This window comes from Onychomys torridus, chromosome X (genome assembly GCF_903995425.1).
Source record: "Onychomys torridus chromosome X, mOncTor1.1, whole genome shotgun sequence".
NCBI classification, from domain to species: Eukaryota; Metazoa; Chordata; class Mammalia; order Rodentia; family Cricetidae; genus Onychomys; species Onychomys torridus.
Window position 1 is genome coordinate 66,200,982 of NC_050466.1, and position 26,884 is coordinate 66,227,865.

The following is a 26,884-nucleotide window of genomic DNA, read 5'->3' on the forward strand; positions in this document are numbered from 1 at the left end:
TGAAAAATGGAAAAACCAAACACATGCACAAATAAATGAAGGTTGAATTAATCTTTATAATTAAATGGAATATTACCCCACTATGACTGATTTTAGCTTTCAAACTAGATTGCATGATAATTTTTCAGTGAACTGTAATTGTATTAGTGTAGCTTTTTAGATGCCTGAAAGAACTTAAGATGGATTTTTACCAAATTACTTAGAGAAAAGTTGTTAGAATTTTTAGTTGAATCATCTCTGAGACCTGTTTGTACTGAGTTTTTGATTGTTGATTATTTGTCCTTTATCATTCTAGGATCTAAGTGGTGTTGTCCAGAAAATGGGTTGTGTTGCAAATGTCTGAGATATATTAAAAAACCTGGTGAGGGGAAATATGGTAGCACTTTCTCCATAAAGTACTCATAAGAGCATAACAGTGGTGAATACTAGGGAATTCCCTCCAGAATACTAAAGGGGCAGATGAGTCTCCTTCTTATGAATGGATAATGCAGAGTCAGGGATTCTGAGCAGCAGCACCGAAGCCTTGGCAAGTATTGGAGTCTAAAGTAGACAGAATTAACTATACACTAGCATCTCCTTCTTCAACTCTGGGAGCTATTACAGCTTCAGTGGACTTTTGCTAATGCCTGAAGATAATTTTGCTCATAACCTACTGAAGATAATTTTGCTCATAACCTACTGAAGATAACTTTGCTCATAACTACATACTATAAGTATGTAGTAGTAAGACACCAGGGATGCAGCTAAGATTGATTATTAAATCAACATGGTGGCTCTCACATACAACCTGGAATGATAACAGTGCCAAGGTACAGAAATACTGTGCTGTTGTGGCATTCATTATAATGCCAATTGTGGGATGTTCTGACTTGCTGCTTCTAGTGTGGAAACTCCTGAGTGGTGCTGATACTGCTTGCCCAAAGACCAACCTTTCAGAAGCCCAAAAGGACGTGCCATTGTGAAAGAATAAGCAATACATGGACATTGGCTTGATGATATCCATTAATTTACTTTTAAGTGCTATTTTAGCAATATTTTATTAATTCTTTGAGAATTTCATACAGTGTCTTTTGAACATTTTCACACTCCCAACTGGTCTCCTTGTCACCATCTCCAACATCCCATTCCTGCTCACCCAATATCTAGATTACTTCTTCCTCCTTTTCCTTCTCCTTCTTCTTCTTCCTCCTCTTCTTCTCTTATTCTTCTTTCCTCATTGAGTCCAGTTTGTGTTGCCCAGCTAGTTAGGTTTTGTGCCTGCTCTGGTGTCTGCTCAGTCTACCAAGGACCACATCATTAAAGAAAATTAAGTTATCCCTTTATTTTTAAAAAGTTCTACATATGCACTTAAGAATATATATTACAGTACACACACACATCCATGGATTTGAAAGAGGGTAAGGTGAGGTACATGGGAGAGTTTGGAGGGAGGAAAAGAAAGGGAGGAAATGATGTAATTTTATTATAATCTCAAAAAATATTTTTTAAAAAGATGCATGGTATTTCATACTTATTTGCTTTATGCTTTGAGACAGGCTCTTGCTGCAGGGAGTGATCTCAAAATTAAAATCCTTCTGCCTCAATTTCCTGAATACTGGGATCATAGCTATGCATCATCAAAACAACTTACATTGTTCTAATTTAATAATTCACCAAAGTTATTTCATTTGCTCTCCCCCACCTTACCAGAAAGATTGTCTGAAAGGGTTTTACTATTTGTGTGTGTGTGTGTGTGTGTGTGTGTGTGTGTGTGTGTGAGTGTGCATATGGACTGTCACAGAAAGTACATGTTCAGGTGTTGGCTTTCTCCTTCCAATGTGGTTTCTGGGGATTGAACTCAGGCGGTCATACTTGAGTGACAAGTGAAGTACCTTAACCCACTGAGACATCTAGATGGCCCCGGGAATTTTTCAGACAGTAAAGCATCACTCCCACCAGAGCGAAACCTTACCAGAAAGAATGGAGCCAATTTTCATTCCATTGAACTGCTAATGAGAGAAGGGGATGTGTTTATTTAAGTTAATCTCCAACTTGCCTCCTGTTTAAATAGGTAATTTAATGATTGGAGCAGGATTAAGTAGCTGATTAAATTTCTTGGAGTTATGTTCAGTGTTAGGGCCTAGGTATTGCAGGTGCATTTCTAAGCTCCTTCGATCTTGACATTTGAAAATGCTTTTTAATCGTTTATTTTTTTCTTCTTCCCCCAAATGCATGGATGTTTCTCCATGACATTTATTCCCATTTTTGCTTAATATTTGTACGTTGTCTCTGTTTTAAAGCTCAGATGTTTAACTCAATAAACCATTAATAATTATTCTAGTAAATTATATAATTACTGAAATAATTATTATCAAATCACCTTGAAGCTCTGAAAAAATAAATTTACACATCTCATATTGCTGTCTTTACTACTAGGTTTTATAATTTTAGTAACCTTTTATGTGGAAGAGGAGTTGGCAAAATGTTTTCTGTAAAGAGCCAAATAGTGCACATTTTAAGTTTGTATAGACCATATGGTCTCTGTAACACCTACTCAACTTACTTATGTAGCTTGCAAGTGGCCACAGGCCATATGTAGAAGAGTGTGCTGTTGCCAGGGAGAAAAACTTTGCCTCCTCTATCCCCTTTGGTTTAGCATTTGGGGTGTGTGTGTGTGTGTGTGTGTGTGTGTGTGTGTGTGTGTGTGTCTTTGAATTCTACTGGCTGTAATACTGATTAGAATATGGATAAGCAAGATAGCTCCCAGGCAGTGTAGTCCAGCCAAAATGATTAGAATTTGGAGCTTTCATATATTAAGAATTAGAAAAGAAGGGCTGAAAGTGTAGGTCATTTGTACAGCATTTGCTGCCATGTACAAGGTCTTAGGCTGAATCATCCCTCCAACCCCCATGTGTGTATGTTTGTGTGTGTCTTTGCATGTATATTTGTATACATACATACACACAAGAATGAGAATGGGTTAACAAATGGAGGATGACTAAGAAATATATGGGAGAACCTAATAGAAGGTAAGGTTTACTGCAGTAAGTTCTGTTGCATGCTGTCATCCTGGTATCAACTTTTCATGTCAGAAGATGGGGGATCTCCCTTCTCCTTGGCAACAGGAAGCTGCCTTTCTTAAAGGGAGGGAGGATTTGTGACAGTTGAATTGTTTTGGAAAGCTCTGCTTTTTGGTAGATAAGGGGAACGCAGAAAGCTTCTTATTGCTTCCCTTGATTCCTAGATGCCTTTAGCTCAAAAATAATCCGTTTCCACAGTACCATAGTTTAACAAAACCCCATCTTCACAAAACCAAGCGATAGGCTGGTTTGGGCCTGCAGACTACATTTTTGCTGACCCCTGATGCAGAACCCTGTGCATGAGACAGAGGAACACACAATTAACTTTGGCTTGTGTAAAACCTATTATATAGGATTTCCTTGGCCTTTGGTTCATACTATTTTGGCTCTCTGGACAAGTGAGGTTTGTCTTCATTGAGATTTAGGATATGTGAATAGGTATCACAGGTCGTCTAATTACAACATTCCATGAATGAATTTAAAATGAACAAAAACATGAATTCAAAATCTATATTTTGTGGCAACTGTTTTTGTTCAATTTTAAAAGAAATAAATGAGTATTATCTCTCTCTTTAAAGTAATATTGCCCCAACTCTCAGGAGGAAGCAATATGTGTTCCTTTGTGAATTAATTACTTGGGTGATTTGGGTTACAACAACTCACTAAAAAAACCCCAGATGCTACTATTTTTAACTCTGTTGGGGGTACAGGACTTACATATGTGGCCAGAATATCACAGAGAGATACTGTGGAAGTACTGAGTGGCAGTTTGGCTAAAGTATGATTTATTTGTACCTGAGTAGTTTGGTTTTTTTTTTCAGGTTGGAGAAAATACTCAATTCCAAGATAACATGGAGTTCATAGTTTTAGTCCTAGTACTCATTTGCAATTTGGAACTTTCCTTCCTAGAACATATACATATTAGAAAGTAGTAGACAATGAGTATCAACTGTGTGAGGCATTATCCAGGAAGGATTAAGAATGGATAACTTGAAATCTGACTATTCCTGTCTTCTAGTTCATGCAGACCTAGAACTATGGCTTGTAGTTGAAAAGACCTCTGATTCATGACAATATTCAGTTCTCCTTCACCCTGGCATGATGCATTAGCTTTTGGACCACAACCAAAAGCAATTCTCAGAATTACAGTCTTTGAAGACTTATAATAAATCAGTGTCATCCTTATCAAGAGGATAAAATTTGATTTGTTAGATTACTGCATTGTTATTATTTGTGGGATCCTGATAGCCCCAAAAGGATATTAAAGCTGTTCCCCAGGCTAATTTTTGTCAATACCATTAGCTCTGCTCAGGGTAAGATTCTAGCCAAGATATGTGTTTGAGCCAATCATCTGTCTGACATCGTAGAAACCGCCTTTGTTTTGAAGGATAGTATAATTCTTGCAGTTTCCTAAACTTCTGGGTGTTTACAGCTCAGAATTTTGATTGATGTTTAATAGTTATTACAGAACTCATCAGAGAAAATGAGGTCTTGGCATGGTTAAGCCTGACTGAAGCTATCAAAGCTACTGAAAGTTTAAGAAAGTTGCTTTAGAAATTGTTTGTGAAAGGGCTATGAGCAGTTGTTCCATTTTTTCTTATGTTAGTTAAATTAATAGAAAAGACAAAAAATATGTGGAGACTTAACCATGCAGACTAAACACAAAGCTGTTTAATTAAGTGATTAAAGTGATCCTTTTGATGTAAGACATGCAAGACATTTGAGAATGTACGTGACTTTCCTCCATAGCTGAGTCTGTAGGGATTAGAACAAATGAGCTTGCCTTCTTGCTTTCTGTAGATCAGCTTAATGCTAAGTGGCTTTGCAAATTCAGTCAACCTGACCAGTCTTTAAATCAGTTTGGTCACGTGTGTCAAAATTATATGTTATTGCAGAGCTCTCAGACAGATAGAGCAGGATTCTATTTGCTTATGTTCTTCCCTCCAGCATTATCAAGTTGTAGTTGTACCTTGTGGAAAATTCTGGGGAGGCAGTGTTGACTTGAGAGTTTTAAATCATGTTGTGTATTACATTTTCCATGTTCATTGGTTTTCTGAGTTCATTTGTGATAGCCATTTTCTCTGCCTTAAAGTAATAATCTTCACTTTATGAACTCCCTGTTGTCTCCATAGAAAGTACTTGTCAATTTTAAAGCAGTATTCCTAAGATTTTAGTGCAGGGAACAAAATCCCAAGCAATTAAGACTTGGTGCATGTACTTGGTAGTCATAGAAAAGAGCAAAACCAAATTTAGTAGCTAAGATGTGAACATACACACACATACCCATGCACATACACACACATATGCACACATATACAGACACATGCACACACATACACACACACACAAACACACACACACGCACACACACATACATAGTTTGTTAGTGAGGCTCATCACTGTGATAATATAACCCAACAAAACCAGTGTAAGGAATGAAGAATGGGCAAAGGGATGTTTTGTATAGCTGGTGTGACAATGTATGCCAGGTTTGACATACATTGCAATTATGACATGCAAGGTATTCTAAATCATGCTAATAAGAACAGCATCTGCTTTAAAACTTATGAGTTTCTTATTTCTGGTGTTTTCCATTAATATTTTGGATATCAGTTGATTGCATGTAATGGAAACCATGAAAAGTCAAGTTATGGATGTAGGACAATTACCATATATGAAAATTATGGTTTTGTTTGTCACCAGGAATGAATTGCAGTGGATTCATATTTCACTTCATTTTCTAGAAGGCTCTCTAGTCTCTCACAAAGCTCCTTAATGTTTTTCTCCTGTGGTAAAGTTAGTTAATATGGAAATATGCCTTGATATGAGGAGCACTGACCGGTATTCTTGATCAAATGTTAGAGCTTTCCTGTTTAAAAGTTCAATATAAAATGTAACATATATTTTCTGATTGCTCAGAGTGAATTTATTAGCTAAATTACTCATAATATGAATCTGTGTTTATTGAACATTGGTCACTTGTTCTGTGCTTGACATCGCATTCCATTTTGGAATACAATGGTGATTAAGTTGAATAGGCTGTAGATTTAATTTGATTCTTAATAGCAAGAAAAGTTCTCTCCACTAACAAAACCTTCCTTAAGATTGGGTTCATCCATTTGGCTAATAAGCTACTCTTTTAAATATAGCTATTTCTCAGGGTGAATGTATTAGATTGCTATTAGTCACTCACATTTTATTATAAATTGCTTTGAAGCCCCAGGAATAGCTAATGGGTTAGTGTTTTGAAGAAATAATAGTTTTGATGGATGAAGAAGGGAGGGTGAGATGACTCTGGAGCCCAGTATATTGCTAAAGCAAGGCTAGTGTGGGTGTGTTAGAACAACTGGTATGAACACACAGGGCTTGACACTTGTTGGGAGTAATGGGAAAGAGAATGTGGGAGCCAAGATGGTGAATGATAATGACAACCTTAATTTTTATTTATTTTTAAATAATTTATTTTTATTTTATGTGCATTGATGTTTTGTCTGCATGTGTGTCTGTGTGACAGTATCAGATTCTCTGGAACTGGAGTTATAGTTATGAGCCGCCATGTGGTTGCTGGGAACTGAATCCAGGTCCTCTGGAAGAGCAGTCAGTGCTCTTAACTGCTGAGCCATCTCTCCATTCATTTTTCATTGGGGTGAATTCATTGTGCCTGGTACCAGATTTTATAAGGACAACTTAGCTCAATTGTGCTTTGAGCATGTTCCTCTCATGGCCCCTGACCTCCCTCCTTTCACCTGTACACTTTTGTTTCATTTCTCCTTCCATGTCGCACACATACATAAGTTAGCATGTCTATATAAAAGATCCACAAATGAAAGAAAAGCTGTGACATTTGGTTTTCTGGGTAGAGAAAATCTTACCTTTTTTTTTTTCCCCTAGAGTTAGACTTTATAGTATGCCTTATCTCTCTTTTCAAAGGTATGCTTATAGCAACCCTTAAAGGAATCCTTTGGCTTGGAGGTAGGACTGAAAAGCCTGGTTTCTCCTGGAAAATGTACAGACTTTGGCTTTGCTAGGGAAATCTTCTGCAATGGTTCAGGAAGTTCATAGGCCACAGCTTTTCTTCTCATACCATTTTCTCTCATTGTCTTCTCTCTCACCACAAGTATGGCTCCTTGACTCCTATGATTAAAAAGAGCGACATTGTTTCACAGGAGATTTCAGGTGTTTGGTTCAGGGATATGGTACACTCCAACATGCTGAGTCCTTGGAAGAAGTCATGTTTCCATGTTCTCTGTGTAGTCTACAACTAATAAAGACAGGCACGTACTCATTGTGTTTTTTGGACCAAAGGATCCAAAAAAGGTATTATATATAATACCATACTGAACTCTTTCAGATAGTACCTTGAGAGACTACTTTCTTCTTTCTCAAGCTCTGCCTGATGAAAAGAGATGTGTGCAGGTATTATACTTCACTAATGATAATGGAAAACATGGCATGTAATGCTTCAAACAGTTCATTTTCTTCATGTTGTGGAGGAGAGAAAGGAAGGCATCTAAGCTGGCAACTTTCTGGCATGCTATTATAGCCATTTTCAAGCTTAATATTAGGTTGGTATCGGTCACACATTTTGTCATACATTTTTGAGGCTGTCACATGCTATCTGCTTTTTATCCTGCCATGTTTGACATGTAGATTTCTTCATCCTGTTTGTTGCCCTGTGCTTGAAAGCCAGCTGTTCTATCACTGGCCAAGAATCAGCACTCCAGAGATTCTCAACTGATGGTGCTTTGTTACTCCCTCCCTCCACAGGTATCTGACATCTCTATAGTTTTGGTTGTCACAACTTATATGGGGATTTCTACAGGCATTTAGTTTGTTCAAGGCAATGATGCTGTTAAATACTCAACAGCCTACAGGACGAACTCTCATAAGAGTTATTTGGCCCCAATGTCAATACTGCTGAAGTTGGGAAACCCTGGACTAAAGGCAGGAAGAATATTTGATTTCAGCTGAGTCGAGTCTCATTTAAAATAGATGCTCAGAAATGCACAAAACATTTTAATTCATATGCCATTAACCCAGATCTTATCCTACAACCAAATCTAACTGTTAAGGAACCTGTATATAAATCCACATATTTTTGATTTGTTTTATTGTCATCTTGAGCAGGACTGGACTCTATAATTATAAAGAGAATGGCCGGCTGGAGAGATGGCTCAGCTATTAAAGGGTAGACTCACAACCAAAAATGTAAGAGTTCAGTTCCCAGCACCCATGACTGTCTCTCCAGCCACCAGTAAAAAATTAAGAGAATGGTAGTAGAATAGATAAATATATATTATACACTAGGCGGTTTTGACTTTAGAAGAGAAATAGTTGTCTACAGACAAAGAGGTAGTGAAGATTATCATCTGCTTGTGTTTCTTTCACAGCTGTCAGATGTAGCTTCTCTCCAGATGTGTGCATGGAATAATGGATGGAAATAACTAGTTATAGAAAACCCTGGAGTTTTTTTTTTTTTTTTATCAGCCTCAAATAGCCTGCAAAATGTTTCTCACTAGAGCTAATATGCCATCTGTTAAATATGCATCCCATTAGTTCCTCAGTATTTATATGGTGACTTGATGTTCCCTCTTGTTGTTGCAACCAGTATGATAATTAATTTCAGACGTACCATACTAACACCTTGACCTTCAACAAACCATCCAACTATTGGTGGATCATTTCTTTCATTCTGAATATGTTGGGAAGTGATATTTCACTATTTGCTTTAGTCTGTATTCAGGAAAGTGGACACACTCCTAAGTGTATCAAGCAGGAAAATGTTTAACATGAGTGATTAGAGGGGCTATGATACTATTGCAGGGCTGGGAAATAAAGACCAAGACTGCCAGTAGTCACTGTTGCCTGTACGCTAAAGGGTTCTACCAAGGAAAATGCTTGGAAGTTGGTGGCAACATGTTGTATCTACTGGTTGCAGATGCTCATGGGCTTCACTAATGCCTCAGTGAATAAATGACATCTACATCTCTTCCTCCTTCTAAGGCCCTATGAGCATTTCTTGTTGACAGTCTGTTCTAGAGTCAAGCCCAGTGGGGTTCTGAACAATGCAGTTCTGAAGCTTCCCAGAGAAAAATGGAATGGGTTGGAATGGTGAGGAATTAGCAACAAACTCTAGAAGAAGGAATATTTGACCCAGAATACAAATATCTCTATATATTTTTGAAAAAAAAAAAAAGAGAATATTCTACTGAGCTATTAGCAGTTTGCTATTAGAATCATTACCTGATTTTATTTGTGTATCCCTGGTAGGGAAATCTGGATTCCTTGCATTTATTTTCTGATTTTCTTCAAGTTGTGGTGATGCTAAATAAAAAAGGATTCAGTGCTATACATATACAGTACAGGAGCTAATGTATTCTGTGAAACTCTGTATGTAGTTCAGTGAGGTCTCAGATAGTGAGGTTGGAAAAAGAATGCATAATTCACTGATATGCTTTGGGAAAGCCAGTGTTCAGAAAACAATTGTTCATGACTCAGCTTGTCTTGTATATTTCTGGGGTTGTGTGTGCTGAAAAGAACTACCTACAATTCTTCATTTGCTAAAATGATGCATATGACTTGTGGTGAGTCACTAAATTATACTGAGAAATTAGCTACAATTAGCAAAGTAAGTAGTTTCAGAAAAAGGTAGCCTATAGATATGTGAGATGTTGTTTTGTGGTCCTGGGAGAGTTGTAACATCCTGTTATCATATTAAACTTTAAGTGTAGCTCACAGGCTTTTGAAGGCAGAATTTGATCCGTGCTGTATGTGAGTCTCTGGAACAGCAAAACCTATTAGGGTTGTGTCCTGTAGCACTCCTAAAATTCTCAATCTTGCCTTGGAAATTTCTGATGATATTTAATATTTATATTATCTCAAAGAAGATAAGGGAGATTTACTATCTTGCTCTATTTATTTCTTGAGTGAGGTGATTTGGAAGGGACTGTAGAAGAAATATCTTTAGCCAGAGCAGTGTGGGAGGTCACTGGTTTTGCTGGAATACAGCTAATGGGGCTGGGGCTGCCTAGGTCTTTTGTTCACTCATCTGAAGGTAGGCCTGGAAATACAGATTCACATGCAAATGATTTGTTTAGCAAATACTTGCAAGTGAAAGCAGCAGCAGAATGGGAGAAATTAGACCAAGACTGGGAAGAGCTGAAGGGAGGATGCAATGTCAGAAGACATTTTGGAAGTAGTCTGATCCCCTGAGGAACTCTGCTAGTGTAAATTATACCTCTGAGCTGGTCCTAAATTGAAGAGAAGATGTTGGGCTTTCATGATCCTGCCACAGTCAGTCATTGGCTAAGAGTTACCTGTAAGGAGGGAGAGCTCAGAATGACAGAAGGCAGATCAACAGCCCAGAATGAGCTGTGGTTATATATAGGCCTTCAGATTTTCTGGTGCTGGCAATTAGAGAAGACAGGACTCTAGAAATGGCTGCACGAAACAAAACCAGAACAATGGTAATATCAAAGGACATGTTAATGTGGAAGGGAAAAAATTTGCAGGGTCCCACTGCTAGACAAAGATCTATAGACAGCTATTGACTGCAGGGAGAAGGAGAATTAGCCCCTCCAAGTGATAAACCACCTTATTGGTTGTCCAATGAAGAATGGTCAGCCTTGAAACCACATATGCACTACCACCAAAAATGAATTCCTCTGGATTTCTCTCTCTCTCTCTCTCTCTCTCTCTCTCTCTCTCTCTCTCTCTGTGTGTGTGTGTGTATGACAACAACAACAATGATGATGACAATGAAAAACAAGTTATCAATTTGGGAATGTGAGGGGACATGTGAGAATGGGAGAAGCTCAAGGGAAGACTGCAGGGAGGGGCTGGAGGGAAGAAAAGGAGGGAAAAATGATATAATTCTATATCAATTAAAAACAGTGATAAAAAAGAATTTGGGGAGGGCTATCTATATACAAGTGATAAAAAGGCATCCCAGGGAGTGTGGGTGGAGCCTAGGGAATGTACTTGCAACACTATTGTGAGTTGCATTTATTTTGTAAAATCCAGAATCTGGGGACATAGTGGGGGAGGGTTACTCATGGAGCTGCAAAATTTCTCTAGAGCAAGAGCTGGCAAACTTTCTTCCAAAGGCCCAGATAAAATATTGGAGACTTTTTGGGCCCTAGAGTTTTTGTTTCAGTGTTTCAGCTCAGAAGTTGTAGCACAGAGGCAGTTATAGATAATAGGTAAATGAATGAGTGTAGCTGTGTTCCAGCATAATTTTAGTTATGAAAACAGGTAGAAGAAGAGGCCTGAAATTGGTCCTTAGGCCACTTTGCCAGTTGTTGCTCCAGACTGGCACTCACACTGATTTTTCCCTTTATCTATTCTCTGCATGCTACAAAACAAAGAAGGTAATCATTAGTACCTGTGTCTATCAAGTGGATGACTATGATGTGTCGCATCTTAAATTATTCTGGACCCCCTGCCTCTGATCTTTCTGGTGTTTTGGTCATTACTCACATGGATAATCATCCTGATGCATGACTCATCTCTTTTCGCTCCTCTTGGAAATATTTAACCCTTACTTATATGAATAACAACAATGAAAAAGGCTTGCTAGTGTGGCCTGAATTTCCTATATATTGTTTTTTCATATTAATTTATTGTAGGATAACTTATTTTTACATATTCATGAAGTACACCAGGATGTTTTGACATAGATATACATTGTAGAATGGCTAATAGAAATTAATTGGCATATATATTAATTTATATATTTATCCTTTTTGTGGTGAAACATTTAAAATCTACACACTCAATTGACCATGTAGATCATTGTGGGCTTGGATTTTGTCTACAAACTTGAACTTGAACTTTCAGAGGTCATTTCACAGGTCTGCTTTACCACATGCTCCTTTATTTTTTCAGTAGTACTTGTCTTTCTGTGTCTAGTTTATTTCAGTTACCACAATGATCTCTGATTTTATTACCCTTTTGTACCTGAATATTATCCCATTGTTGTATGTGTTTATGTACACTACACTTTATCCACACACATCAATCAGTAGGTCATCTCTGTTTCTTGGCTACTGCACATAGTGCTGCAATGAGCATGGGAGTCCAGATGGTTCTTTGATATACTGATTTCATTTTTGGGGTGGTGGTGGTGGTGGTGGTGCCTATTATCTATGGCTTCACCCAGTAGAGGAATTGCTGAATCTAATAGTAATTCTGGTTTTAGTTTTGAGCAGTCTATTTTCCACAGTGGCAGGTAAGTATTCTCTGGTTCTTCAGATCCCCACCAACCCTTCTTTATAATAGCCAGCTTACCACATGCCAGATAATATTTTATTATGGTTTTAATTTGCATTTCCCTTATGATTAGTGATGTTGAAATATTACCTTTTACATACCTGCTGTGTGTGTGTGTGTATATATATATATATTCAGGTTCTTTAAAGAACTTGTTTTCTTGCTATTGAGTCATTTAGATTTTGAAAACGTATTTCATACTTTCACATCTATCAGCTATGCTCACAGTCTGTTATTGTTTGTATGTTCACTACATTTGTAGCACATTAAGGACAGGTGGTAAGTCATTTTTTGTTTAATCATTTACAGTGGCTTGCATATAGAAGACATTTAGTCAATGGAGTTTTCAGATGAAATTGGAAACCCCACATTAAGTGATTATTAAAGATTTATATTTAATATAAATGACATCATATTTCTCATTTTTCTTTTTATAGGCAAGAGCTGTTTTGGCAAAAGTTGGCTATCCAGAGTTTATAATGAATGATACTCATGTTAATGAAGACCTCAAGGCAGTAAGTACTAAATTTACTGTATTTTTTTTGGCAGGTTTTACTGGCCTTATGCCTATTAACTAACCCAAGTCCAAGCAATTAAATCTTGTGGTGCCAGAAAGTACCAACTTTTGATTAATTCCTTGGCTATATATGAGCCTGAGTTTGCCAGGCCTATCTCAAGATTTAGTGCAGATTCCAAATACAGGAAGTGTCAGAAAGCTGAGTGGACATCGTAAAGCAAATGGAAATAATTCACCTAATTGAGTATTTTACAATTAGCGGACATGTTCTAATGGTGAGTGCATCATGTTTGTTGTTAAACATTTTTTATTTTCCCCATTTATATTAAATGGATAGATATAAATCTGCCTGCTGAGAGTTAACTTCATTAAACTTTATGACTGTTTTGGCAAATTAAGTGCATATATGTATGACTCTATAATTTATTATGCATTGGACTGTATATTGGCAGTAAGTTACTGATGAGGAATGGTAATAATTCTTTTTTATTCTAGTGTTTTGAGGTACATATTTTTCATTACAGCCTTTTCTAATCATGACTACTGTTATTTCCTTTCCCATAAATAGTTCAGAAGACATTTTTCTTCTTCACAGAAAATCCCTACTTTCACAATTCACTGAACATTCTATTTTTAAAAGTATACATGAATTTTATGTGTATGGGTGTTTTGTCTGTATGTTTGTCTGCATCCCCTAGAACTGGAGTTACAGATGGTTATAAGTTGCCCCATGTGGGTTTTGGGAATCAAATGCAGGTTCTCTAGAAGAGCAGCCAGTGCTCTTAACCCCTGAGCCATCTCTCCAGCTCCAGCACTGAACTTTTTTTCAAAAGTAGTCTTGAAATGCTTTTAATAACTATGGATTGCTATGGATGATTGATTGATAAATAAAACGCTGATTGGCCAGTAGCCAGGCAGGAAGTACAAGCAGGACAAAGAGAGAGGAGAAGTCTGGGAAATGGAAGGCTGAGGACAGGAGATGCTGCCAGTTGCCACGATGAGTAGCAAGATGTAAGTTACCGGTAAGCCAAGAGCCACATGACAAGGTATAGATTAATAGAAATGGGCTGAGTTTAAGTGTAAGATCTAGACAGTGGTAGGCTTGAGCTAATGGTTAAATAGTTAATTAATATGAGCTTCAGAGTGATTATTTTATAAGTGGTTGTGGGGTCCATGGGGCTGGGCAGGACTGGAGAAAACTCTAGCTACAAATGGTGCCCAATGTGGCTCATAGCTCTTTGCTGAAATTGTGATTTGACATGTGGCCTGTCTGTAAATAGTGCGAGCTTTGTGGTTGACTATCAGAATTTTATAAGACCCTTTACATGTGAGATAGAGCCTAAATTCCAAACTTTCTATACTTCATTCATCAAGAAGGTGTTACTTTTGCTGATTAAATTGAACACTATTTCTACACACATTTTTTTCACTATGTGCCCAGGAGTGATTTGATGCTTTTGAACAAGGTTGATATTACCTTTTTGTTTGCTTGTTTGTTTTTAGAGACAGGGTTTCTCTGTGTAGCTTTGGTGCCTGTTCTGGATCTCACTTTCTAGACCAGGCTGGCCTGGAATTCACAGAGATCTGCCTGGCTCTGCCTCCTGAGTGTGGGGATCAAAGGCGTGCACTATCACCACCTAATGGTTGATATTAACTTTAACCTCAGATGGAAATAGTATTTATAATATCTCAGAGTTAATCTGGAAGAAAGTCACTTCACATTCTGTTTGTATTCATTAGATATCAATAGTTAAAATAGCATTAAAGGAACAAGTATTTCATAACATTTAATGGATGTCAAAAATGGGAGTAAGTGTGGAAGTTAAAAAATATTCACCCAGCTTAATTTCAGAAACATGGAAATAAGATTTACTTCTCTTAAAAAAATCTTTGTAATATACAAATATTTTGAGAACTTTTGAAAGATCTCAGTGAATTGAGGATATGATGTCTTAGTAGGGATTTTATTGCTGTGAAAAGACACCATGAGCATGGCAACCCTTTTTAATTTTTTTTTCATTTTTCTTTATTAGGAAATTTTCTACTCACTTCAATACTATCCACAGATACCCTCCTCCTTCCTCCCACCCTCCAGACCTCTTTCCCAAGCCACCCTGCATCCCATTTCCCCCAAATCAAGATTTCTCATGGGGAGTTAGCAGGGCCCAGCACACTGAGCCTAGGCAGGTACAAGCCCCTTCCAACTGCACCAAGGCTGTGCAAGGTGTCACACCACAGGCACTGGATTCCCAGAAGCCTGCCCATAGACCACGGACAGATCCCAATCCCTCTGCTTGGGTGCCTTCCTAACAGTTTGAGCCAAACAATTGTCTTCTATATCCAGAGGGCATAGTCCAGTCTCATGGGGGCTCCACAGCCACCAGTCCACAGTTCATGAGCTTCCACTAGTGTGTGGCTGGTCATCTCTGCATGTCCTCCCATCATGATCTCAATGGCCGTCGCCTGCAGTATCTCTCCTTTCTCTCATAAATTGGTGATTGGCCATGGATCTCTGTATCTGCCTCCATCAGTCACTGTACAAAGGCTCTATGATGATAGCTAGGTTATTTGCTAGGCTAGTCACCAGAGTAGACCAGTCCAGGCACCCTCTGGACCACTGCCAGCTGACCAAGGTGAGGTCTACCTTGTGGATTCTGGAGAACCTCCCCAGCACCCTGCCTCTTCCTATTCTCAGGATGTCCTCATCTATCATGGTATCTTCCTCCCTGCCCTCCCACTCTATCCCTGTTCCAGCTTGACCCTCTCATTTCCCTATGTTCTCATCCCCCACTCCTCACCCTCTGCCACCCTCACCCCCCACCACCCAGCCCACTCATGTTGATCTCATCCACTTCTCCTTCACAGGGTCATCCATGTGTCCCTCCTAGGGTCTTTCCCTGTTAGCTAGCCTCTCTGGAGTTGTGGGTTGCAGTCTGGCCATCCCTTCTCTCACATTTAGTATCCACTTATGAGTGAGTACATACTATTACATACTATGTTTGTCCTTCTGAGTCTGGGTCACCTCACTCAGGATGATTTTTTCTAGATCCATCCATTTGCCTGCAAACCTCATGATGTCATTGTTTTTCTCTGCTGAGTAGTACTCCATTGTGTATATGTACCATATTTTCTTTATCCATTCTTCTGTTGAAGGCATCTGTTTCCAGGTTCTTGCTATTACAAATAATGCTGCTTTGAACATAGTTGAACATGTGTCCTTGTGGTAAGATTGAGCATTCCTTGGGTATATGCCCAAGAGTGGTATAACTGGGTCTTGAGGAAGACTTATTCCCAGTTTTCTGAGAAACTGCCATACTGATTTCCAGAGTGGCTGTGTAATTTTGCATTCCCGCCAACAGTGGACGAGTGTTCCCCTTGCTCCACATCCTCTCCAACATAAGCTGTCTTCAGTGTCTTTGATCTTAGCCATTCTGACAGGTGTAAGATGGTATCTCAGAGTTGTTTTAATTTGTATTTCCCTGATGACTAAGGATGTTGAGCAATTCCTTAAATGCCTTTCAGCCATTTGAGATTCTTCTGTTGAGGATTCTCTGTTAAGTTCTGTAGTCCATTTTTTAATTGGATTGTTCAGTATTTTGATGTCTAGCTTTTTGAGTTCTTTATATATTTTGTAGATTGGCCCTCTGTCAGATGTATGGTTGGTGAAAATCCTTTCCCATTCTGTAGGCTGTCATTTAGTCTTATTGACCTTGTCCTTTGCTCTACAAAAGCTTCTCAGTTTCAGGAGGTCCCATTTATTAATTGTTGCTCTTAGTGTCTGTGCTACTCGTGTTATATTTAGGAAGTGGTCTCCTGTGCCAATGCTTTCCAGACTACTTCCTACTTTCTCTTCTATGAAGTTCAGTGTAACTGGATTTATGTTGAGGTCTTTGATCCACTTGGACTTGAGTTTTGTGCATGGCGATAGATAGGGATCTATTTGCAATCTTCTGCATGTTGACATCCAATTATGCCAGCATCATTTGTTGAAGATGATTTCTTTTTGCCATGGTACAGTTTTGGCTTCTTTGTCAAAATCATATGTTCATAGGTGTGTGGATTAATGTCAGGGTCTTCAATTCGATTCCATTGGTCCACATGTCAGTTTTTATGTCAGTACCAAGCTGTTTTTATTACTATAGCTCTATAGTAGAGCTTGAGGTCAGGGATTATGATGCCTCCAGAGGTTGCTTTATTATACAGGATTTTTTTAAAGCTATCCTAGGTTTTTTGTTTTTCCATAAAAAGTTAAGTATTGTTCTTTCTAAGTCTGTGAAGAATTGTATTGGGATTTTGATGGGGATTGCATTGAATCTGTATATTGCTTTTGGTAAGACTGCCATTTTTACTATTTTGATTCTACCTATCAATGAGCATGGGAGATCTTTCCATTTTCTGATACCTTCCTTGATTTCTTTCTTCAGAGACTTAAAGTTCTTATCATACAGGTCTTTCACTTCCTTAGTTAGAGTTATCTCAAGGTATTTTATATTATTTGTGGCTATTGTAAAGGGTGATGTTTCTCTGATTTCTTTCTCAGCCCCTTCTTCATTTGTATATAGGAAGACTACTGATTTTTTTGAGTTAATCTTGTATCCTGCCACCTTACTGAAGGAGTTTATCAGCTATAGGAGTTCCCTGGTATAATTTTTGGGGTCACTTATGTATACTATCATATCATCTGCAAATAATGAAAGTTTGACTTCTTCCTTTCCAATTTGTATCCCCTTGATCTCCATTTGTTGTCTTATTGCTCTAGCTAGAACTTCAAGTACTATATTGAACAAGTATGGGGAGAGTGTACAGCCTTGTCTTGTTCCTGATTTTAGTGGAATCGTTTTGAGTTTCTCTCTCTTTAATTTGATGTTGGCTGTTGGATTGCTGTAAATTGCCTTTATTATGTCTAGGTATGTTCCTTGTATTCCTGATCTCTCTAGAACCTTTATCATGAAGGGGTGTTGGATTTTGTCAAAGGCTTTTTCAGCATCCAATGAGATGATCATGTGTTTTTTTTCAATTTGTTTATATGGTGTATTACATTGACTGATTTTCATATGTTGAACCATCCTTGCATTCCTGGGATGAAACCTATTTGGTCATGGTGGATAATTTTTTTTATGTGTTCCTGGATTTGATTAGCCAGTATTTTATGGAGTATTTTTGCATCAATCTTCATGAGGGAGATTGGTCTGTACTTCTATTTCTTTTTTGCATCTTTGTGTGGTTTGGGTATCAGGATAACTGTAGCCTCATAAAAAGAATTTGGTAATGTTCCTTCTGTTTTTATGTTGTGGAACAATTTGAAGAGTATTCTTATTAGCTCTTCTTTGAAAATCTGGTAGAATTCTGTGCTGAAACCATCTGGTCCTGGGCTTTTTTTTTTTTTTTTTGGTTGGGAGACTTTTAATGACCATTTCTATTTCCTTAGGGGTTATTGGTCTATTTAAATAGTTTATCTGGTCTTAATTTAACTTTGTTTTAGGTTACCTATCCAGAAAATTGTCCATTTCTTTCAGATATTCCAATTTTGTGGAGTAGAGGTTTTTGAAGTATGACCTGATGATTCTCTGGATTTCCTCATTGTCTGTTGTTATTTTTGATTTTGTTAATTTGGATGCTCTCTCTGCTTTTTTGGTTAATTTGGATAAGGGCTTATCTATCTTGTTGATTTTCTCAAAGAACCAACTCTTTGTTTCATTGATTCTTTGTATTGTTCTCTTTGTTTCTATTTTATTGATTTCAGTCCTCAATTTGATTATTTGCTGGCATGTGTTTCTCCTGTGTGAGTCTGCTTCTTCTTGTTCTAGAGCTTTCAGTTGTGCTGTTAAGTCACTAGTGTGAGATTTCTCCAACTTCTTCATGTGGGCATTTAGAGCTATGAACTTTCCTCTTAATACTGCTTTCATAGTATCTGATAAGTTTGGGTATTTTGTACATTTGTTTTCATTGAATTCTAGGAAATCTTTAATTTCTTTCTTTCTTTCTTCCTTGACCCAGTGGTGATTCAACTGGGCATTATTCAGTTTCCATGAGATTGTAGGCTTTCTGTAATTTTTTTTTTTTTGTTGAAATCTAACTTTAAGCCTTGGTGGTCTGATAAGATACAAGGTGTTATTTCAATTTTTTTTGTATCTATTGAGACTATCCTTGTGACCAACTATGTGGTCGATTTTGGAGAAGGTTCTATGGGGGCTAAAAAGAAGGCATATTCTGTTGTGTTAGGGTGGAATATTCTGTAGATATCTATTAAGTCTGTTTAAGTCAAAATGTTTGTTAGTTCTCTTTTTTTCTCTGGTTTCATATCCATTTTGTTAGCCTGTGTCTTTTTATGGAGGAATTGAGACCATTGATATTGATGGATATTAATGACCAGTTGTTATTATTATTATTATTATTATTATTATTATTATTATTTTGGTTTTTCAAGACAGGGTTTCTCTGTGTAGCTTTGTACCTTTCCTGGAACTCACTTTGAATCCCAGGCTGGCCTCGAACTCACAGAAATCCACCAGCCTCTGCCTCCCAGGTTCTGGGATTAAAGGCGGGTGCCACCAATGCCCAGCTCCAGTTACTGTTAATACCTGTTTTTTGGTTTTTTGAGACAGGGTTTCTCTGTGTAGCTTTGCGCCTTTCCCGGAACTCACTTGGTAGCCCAGGCTGGCCTTGAACTCACAGAGATCTGCCTGGCTCTGTCCCGAGTGGTGGGATTAAAGGCGTGCTACACCACTGCCCAAATACCTGTTATTTTTTGGTGGTAGTGTTGTATGTTTCCTTCTTTCGTATTTGTTGGTATGGGACTATCTATTGCCTGTGTTTTCATGGGTGTATCTAACTTCCTTAGGTTGGATTTTTTCCTTCAAGTGCTTTATGTAGGCTGGATTTGTGAAGAGATAGTGTTTAAATCTGGTTTTATCATGGAATATTTTGTTTATTCCTTCTCTGTTGATTGAGAGTTTTGCTGGGTATAATAGTCTTGGTTAGCATCCATGGTCTCTTAGTATCTGCATAATGTCTGGACCTTATGGCTTTTAGAGTCTCCATTGAGAAGTCAGGTGTTATTTTAATGGGTCTGCCTTTATATGTTACTTGGCCTTTTTCCTTTGGAGCTCTTAATATATTTTCTTTATTCTGTATGTTTAGTGGTTTGATTATTATGTGGTGAGTGGACTTTTTTTTTGATCTAGTCTATTTGGTGTTCTGTAACCTTCTTATATTTTTATAGGCATTTCCTTCTTTAGGTTGGGATAGTTTTCTTCTATGATTTTGTTGAATATCTTTTCTATGCCTTTGAGTTGGTATTCTCCTTCTTCTTTCCCTATTATTTTTAGGTTTGGTCTTTTCATGGTGTCCCAAATTTCCTGGACATTTTGGGTTATGACTTTGTTGGCTTTAGTGTTTTCTTTGACTGATGAATCTATTTCTTCTACCGCTTCTTCAATGCCAGAGATCTGCTCTTCCATCTCTTGCATTCTGTTGGTTATGCTTGAATCTGTAGTTCCTGTTCGTTTACTCAGATTTTCCACTTCCAGCATTACTTCAGTTTGTGTCTTCTTTATTGACTCCACTTCAGTTTTGACATCTTGAACTGTTTCCCTCACTTGTTTAATTGCTTTCTCTTGGCTTTTAAGGGATTTACCGATTTCTTCCCATTTTTTTTTTGTTTGACTTTTCCTCAGTTCTTTTGAGGGAATTTTTCATTTCCTCTTTTAATATCTCTACTTCCTTCTTCTTCTTCTTCTTCTTCTTCTTCTTCTTCTTCTTCTTCTTCTTCTTCTTCTTGTAAGTTTTTCTGAGACAGGGTTTCTCTGTGTAGCTTTGGAACTCACTTCGTAGCCCAGGCTGGCCTTGAACTCACAGAAATCCACCTGGCTCTGCCTCCTGAGTGCTGGCATTAAAGGTGTGCGCCACCACCGCCTGGCCTACTATCTTCTTAAAGTCATTTTTTATGGTAGATATCTTCTGTTTCTTCTGTGTTGGGATGTTCATGTCTTGCTGATGTAGGTTCTGATGGAGCCATATTGGTTTTTATGTTGTTGACTGTATTTTTGCACTGGCATCTACCATCTCTTTCTCCACTTGGTGCAAGCGGGGTCTGTGTCTGAGGGAGCCTGTCTTGGTCTGATTGATACTCTTGATCCAGTGGGAGCTCTTAGTCTAGTTGATGTTGATGGACTTTTTGCCTTAGGGAGCAGCTCTTAGTCCAACTAGTGCTAGTGGGCTCTGTCTCAGTGAGTAGCTACAGTCTTAGTGTGTGGTAGATGGTGGTATTCTGACCCATCTGTAGGAGGTTGCCTGCCAATTGGCCTCTTAGTGCAGTAGGTTGCTGGAAGGCTCTTTCTCAGGGAACAGTTGCAGTTTTGGAGGGTGAGTGGTGTTTGGGGGAGGTGGGGCTTGGGTTACAGGGTCTGATGGGGGATGGAAGTAGTCTGTCCTGTGTGCAGGAGGTCTGCCTGCCAACTGGCCTGAAACTGGAACTGCAATGGGTGGGGGTGTAGGAGCGCAGAGTTGTGCCCCTGTGCCCAAAACCTAGGGGATGGGGTGTTTGGGTATGAGGATAAAGACTTACCTCTTAGTTCAGTCGGGTGCTGGCAGGCTCTGTCTCAGGAAACAGTTGTAGTCTCAGAGGGTGGGTGGGATTTGGGGGGCATGGCAACTCTTATAAAGAAAACATTTAATTGAGCGTGGCTCACTTACAGTTCAGAGGTTCAGCCTATCATGGTGTGGAACATTTTGGTGTGCAGGCAGACATGGTATTAGAGGAGCTGAGAGTCTTACATATTGCAGGCAATGTGAAGTACACTGGCTGTCACACTGAGTGAAGCTTGAGAAAGGAGACATCAAAACCTGCCACCACAGTGAAACACTTCCTCCAATAAAACTACACCTACTCCAAACAAGGACACACCTTTTAATAGTGCCACTCCCTTTGGGGGGCATTTTGTTCCAAACCATCATAATAGAACACACTGAAACAGTATGATTCAATATTTTTTTGGTGTTCATGATCCTGAATTATTTTCTAGGTAATAAAAACGTTATACATCCATGGGGGGGGGGGTCTTTCTACATTTGGCTTCAAAATATGGCCTCCCCAAAATTGATGACATTGTTCTGGAAGAAAGTAGTTATGCTTTATACTTTTCTGCACCTTACTAAGTTATGCATCTTACCTTTCAAACAGTTTTATCTTCTATACCTGAACATTTTATTATCATGATAATTAAATATGGAAACACTTCACACAATAATGTAAATGATGTTGTTATCCCTGTCTTCACTGATCCTGTGAAGTAAATGCATTTATGAGCATCTTGGAGAAAAGAATGCAAAGAGTGAAAGAATTTGGATGATCTTTTCAGTTATATAGAGTACTGGATACAGGGTTGGAGTCTGGGATCAGAAAGCACTGGCTTCAATCAGAGAAGGGCATCCAGGGACATCTGATCAGGAGGCTGTGCAGGCGAACAGAGGAGTCAATTTGGGAGACTTGCTGGGGTGTGTATAGGGGGGTGGAGTGGGAAACAAAGCAGTAGGGAGGGAATGTTAACATCATTGGATCTTGTGCAGACTTTACTTAAGTTCTATTTGGCTATTTGGGATTTTTTTTAATGTATGTAATTTTTAAAATATATCTTTTATTATTCAAAACAATTTTTAAATTTAAATATATTTTGATAATATTCTTCCCCTCCCCTAAGTCTTTCAATATTCTCTCCTTTCCACCCAACTTTAAGTTTTTTCTCAAAAAATGAACAGGTACCCAATACAACAACACCATCCAAAAACCAAGAAAAAATAAAGCCCCCCCCCCAAAAAAAAAGCCAAAAAATCAAACCAAAACTCACCAAACTATAACCAAATAAAAGCACACACAGGCACACAAAAGCCCTCTGGTGACCATTATATGTTGGTCAACTAGTCTTGAGCATAAGGCCTGCCCTGGAGTGATTGATACCCCCACTCTTTAGAGAAGTCTTATTTTCCCTCTTCCAGCAGGTATAAATGACAGTTAAGTAGTTTACTCTAGTTGGTAGGTTTTCATTCATTTGTTCCTTCATTTTTTAAAAAAACAAAATAAAAAAACCTGTTACATCAGAGTTGGAAAAGATAAACCAACAGAAATAAAAGAGCCCAAGAGAAGGTACAAGAATCAGAGAGCCTCTCACTCACACACTCAGGAATTCCATAAAAACACTAAACTGGAAGCCTTAATTTAAGGCTTAATAACATGGGGCCTGTTGCAGACCAGTGTGGGCTCTGTGAATGCTTTGTCAGTCTCTGTGAGTTCATATGAGCTTTGACTGAAAGAGGCCCCCAAACAGTGGGGGCTTCCTCCCAGACCCTGGATTAGGCACAGACCACACCTAAACACCTATTTTCACAGAGAGATCCTTTATTAAGCAGGGAAGAAAAGTTACAGTGACTGCTTTCTTACTCAGGCAGAAAAATATCAGCAAAAGACCTTGTGGGTGTAATGTTTAAGAGGAGAAGAAGAGGATATCTGTGTTAGAATGGGCTGGGATGCAGTGGTAAAGGATATAGGGGATGAGGGAGAAGGGGAAGAGGACAAGAGAAAGGGGACAGGGGGATTTGTCCTAGAGGGACAAAGACTGCCTTTGGATAGAAGGGAGACAGACATGGCACATAGGCAAATGGCAGTTTATAAAGGTAAAGGGGGAAACCACATGTTAGGATGAGGTGTTTAATTTTAATTGGGCATGTTAATTAGGTGAGCCAAAGGGGGCTTCTGATTACTGGACCTTAGTAGTCAGCTTCAGGAGGAAGAAGTGGCCAAATAAGGGATTAGACCTTGGTGGCTAGCTTCAGGAATGCAATCTAATGGTTTTCAACAAGGCAGAGGGAATTGGTGAGAAGGGCAAGGCATGCCAGAGCCACATGAGTGGGCTTGTGTCCCTTCATTGATTATGTTGATTTAGAGGTCCTTGTTCTCCTGGTGTCCTTTGCCCCATCTTATAGTTTTTCTTGTTCCTCTTTCATGGGGTTCCCTGAACTTTGAGGAGAGGGATTTGAGAAGATGTGATTGTATGAATTTAAAAGCACCTACATGGCCCAATGTCTGGCACATAGTAGGATCCCTATGAAAAAAAATCTTATGGGGGCTGGAAAGATGGCTCAGTGGTTAAGAGCACTGGCTGCTCTTTCAGAGGATTGGGTTCCATTCCCACACCCACAAGGTGGCTCACAAAAATCTGTAACTCAATTCCAGGGGATATGACATCCTCTTCTGGCTTCTTTTGGCACGAGCACACACATGGTACAAATACATACATGTAGGCTAAATAATCACATGCATAACATTTTGAAAAGTTAGTCCTGTGGGTCAAAATGAGAACTATTGCTACTAAGAATAGTATCTTTAGAGTACAAAGTACTCTAGAAGGAGATCCTGTTTACTTACTTAGATAATTATATGTGGTTGATAAGTATCCCAAGTCAGGATATGGGAGAGTAATAGTTATAAGAATGAACCCAGGAATGTTTAGAGTGAAATTCTCATGCTTTCTCTTACTATAGTGAGACCTGAGGCAGATTATGTATCTTTTCTGTGCCTTAATTTCATTATCTGCAAAACGGATGATAGTAATCTCTCCCATACAGGATTGTCATAAGGATCAAGTAACATGTTCAGAACTTTCACTGGTACATAAACACAAACATAAGCATTAGCTATGACATCTTCAATTTGCACTTATGATAGTGGTGGTTTTTTTCTGGCCTGGAAAAGTCAAAGTCATGATGAATTAATGCATGCAGTATCCAGGTCCCGCAAATTGATTTAAAAGGCTATATAGATGGAACTGTCCCAAGCCTTAATCCAATCAGGTAGCATTCAGAGCTTGCTTGAAATACTTAGTTGATCAGGTTTTGTTGGCAGTCTGCTGCTGTCCAAATTGAGAGTCCCAGATTTAAGGCTTCACCTAATGCAATATCTTTTGTGAAAAGAAACCAGATACCAAACAGGATACATTTCTCCAGGAGCTCAATTGCAGCCACTGGGTACCAAGCTTTTAAAGCACTCTTGTGAAGAAATGTTTTTCATCTGACTTATTGCCAACATGGATTGAAATTATACTCAGGCATTTCAAACAGTTTAAAAAGCCAATGTGAACAAAATCAAAATACACAAAGTAAAAATCCATTTGTGTTAAAAAAAAAACTGATAGAGAAAACTGAATAAAGCCCAACTAGAAAGGAGGCTAAGGGAAGATGCGATTGTAAATCATGCCACTGAGGTTAATAGAAAAATGACTGAAATATCATGGGCACACAATGGAACTGTGTTTTCAGTTTTAATAAACATGTAGATAAGGACTACTAGAGAGTCTATGTGCAATTTATGCTCTGAGTGTAAGAGATTGTTGGAAATGAAAAGCAGCTTGCTCATTTTGACCCAGGTAAAGATATAATTCATCAGGCACAAAAGAGAAGAGGAGAGTGTTTAGAAGATGGGTCAGATGGAGGTCAGGGAGAAAGGTATAAAGTGTAGTTGAGCTCATATGGAGATAAGAAGAAATGAAAAGAATTGAGAGGCAAATATGAAAAAGAATCAAAGAATATTATTTCCCTCTGAGAATGACATGGTCAATTGAGATACTATGCAATGAATTTCTGAACAACAGTTTTTCTGTAGTCTTTGTTAAAAGCAGTAAGAAATGAACTACCAATCATTTGAAATGACATCAGTATGTAGAAAAGTTGGTTAGGCTAAGAGGGGAAGTGTCAATCAGTGTTCAAATTAGCCATATAAAGTATACATTCTACTTCATTGATGCTGAATGGAAATAAACTGCAAAGTAAACCAGAAATTAAGAACTCCAGGCTTTTGTCTGCTCTAGCTAGGGTCTCTTCTTCCCTCCCCTCCCCTCCCCTTTCCTCTCCTCCCCTCCCCTCCTCTCCCCTCCCTTCCCCTCCCCTTTTCTTTCTTTTTCTCTCTCTCCTCTCTTCTCCTCTCCTCTCCTCTCCTCCTCCTCCCCTCCCTTCCCCTTCCCCCTTCCCCCTCTCCCTATTTCTCTCCCTCTCCCTCCCTCTTTTTGTGTGTGAATGAGTACCACTGCAAGAGTGTGATGATTTTTTTTTGTATAGAATGCTCCATTAAAATATGATAATTATTTATCATTTGGTAAAAACAAAGAATGTTGTCTTCAGCTATCTCTAGTAACTCCTAGCTACTATGGTGATAGAGAACTGAGAATAGGCATAGAACATGGAGTGCCTTGGTACCCTCAAACTTCTAACCAGGCCACCTTATCTCTCACATAGTAGGTTCCATCTGGAGTGTTCTACTGGCCAGAGCAGACTGAGTACTGCTCTCCAACCCTAGCATAGAGGTAGGGCATGTGGTTATGGTATACTGATTGAGACACTTGGTCACCATTACATGGCTACTTGTGGGGAATTCCATGGTATATTATATGTGTGGATGGTTAAACATTTTGAACCATACCCTGTATATATGTGTATAGATATGCAAATTCTCTCTCCCTCCCTCTGTCTGTCTCTCTCTCTCTCTCACCTCTCATCCAACTCATTTAAACACATCTGTCTTATATATTGTTCTATTATTTAAATAAGGGAAAACAGAAATTCAAATTGTGGATTCCATTAAGCATTCAGAAATTTCTTTGGGTACCTAACACAAAATCTTATAGATATTTGGGCATATCTCTGAGCATCCTTAAATAGATTGAGTAAAATGGGAGATTTCTACTTCTGTTGGAAGATGCAGTATCTTATAAACAAAGCTTTACTTTTTTTCTATAAAGAAACTGAACACCTTTTCTTGTTCTGTCTGTTTTGTGCATCCTTCACCTAAGTTGAGTAGAGGAGAAGAAGGCAATGATAACTTTATTCTTCTGCTTAATCTGTGGCAATTGGTACTTTACATCTAAGGTAGCATTTCCAAGAAGAAAAATCTAGGACCCATGAATTTTATAAACTGGACAGCTGTGCCAGCAAAATGACATGATAACCCCAACTAGGCACACAAAGGTCACTCAGTTGAAAGGTCAAAATGGAA

General features: G+C 38.5%; 1 protein-coding gene across 2 annotated transcripts in view; it reads left to right on the top strand.

Annotated features, from left to right (window-relative positions):
• Phex (phosphate regulating endopeptidase homolog X-linked) overlaps positions 1-26,884 on the top strand; it is a 217,055-nt gene that overhangs the window by 123,216 nt on the left and 66,955 nt on the right. For both annotated transcript variants that reach the window (XM_036175272.1, XM_036175273.1), the window contains exon 13: positions 12,767-12,844. In XM_036175272.1, coding sequence (XP_036031165.1) covers positions 12,767-12,844 — 78 coding nt within the window. The remainder of the gene's footprint in view (positions 1-12,766; positions 12,845-26,884) is intronic.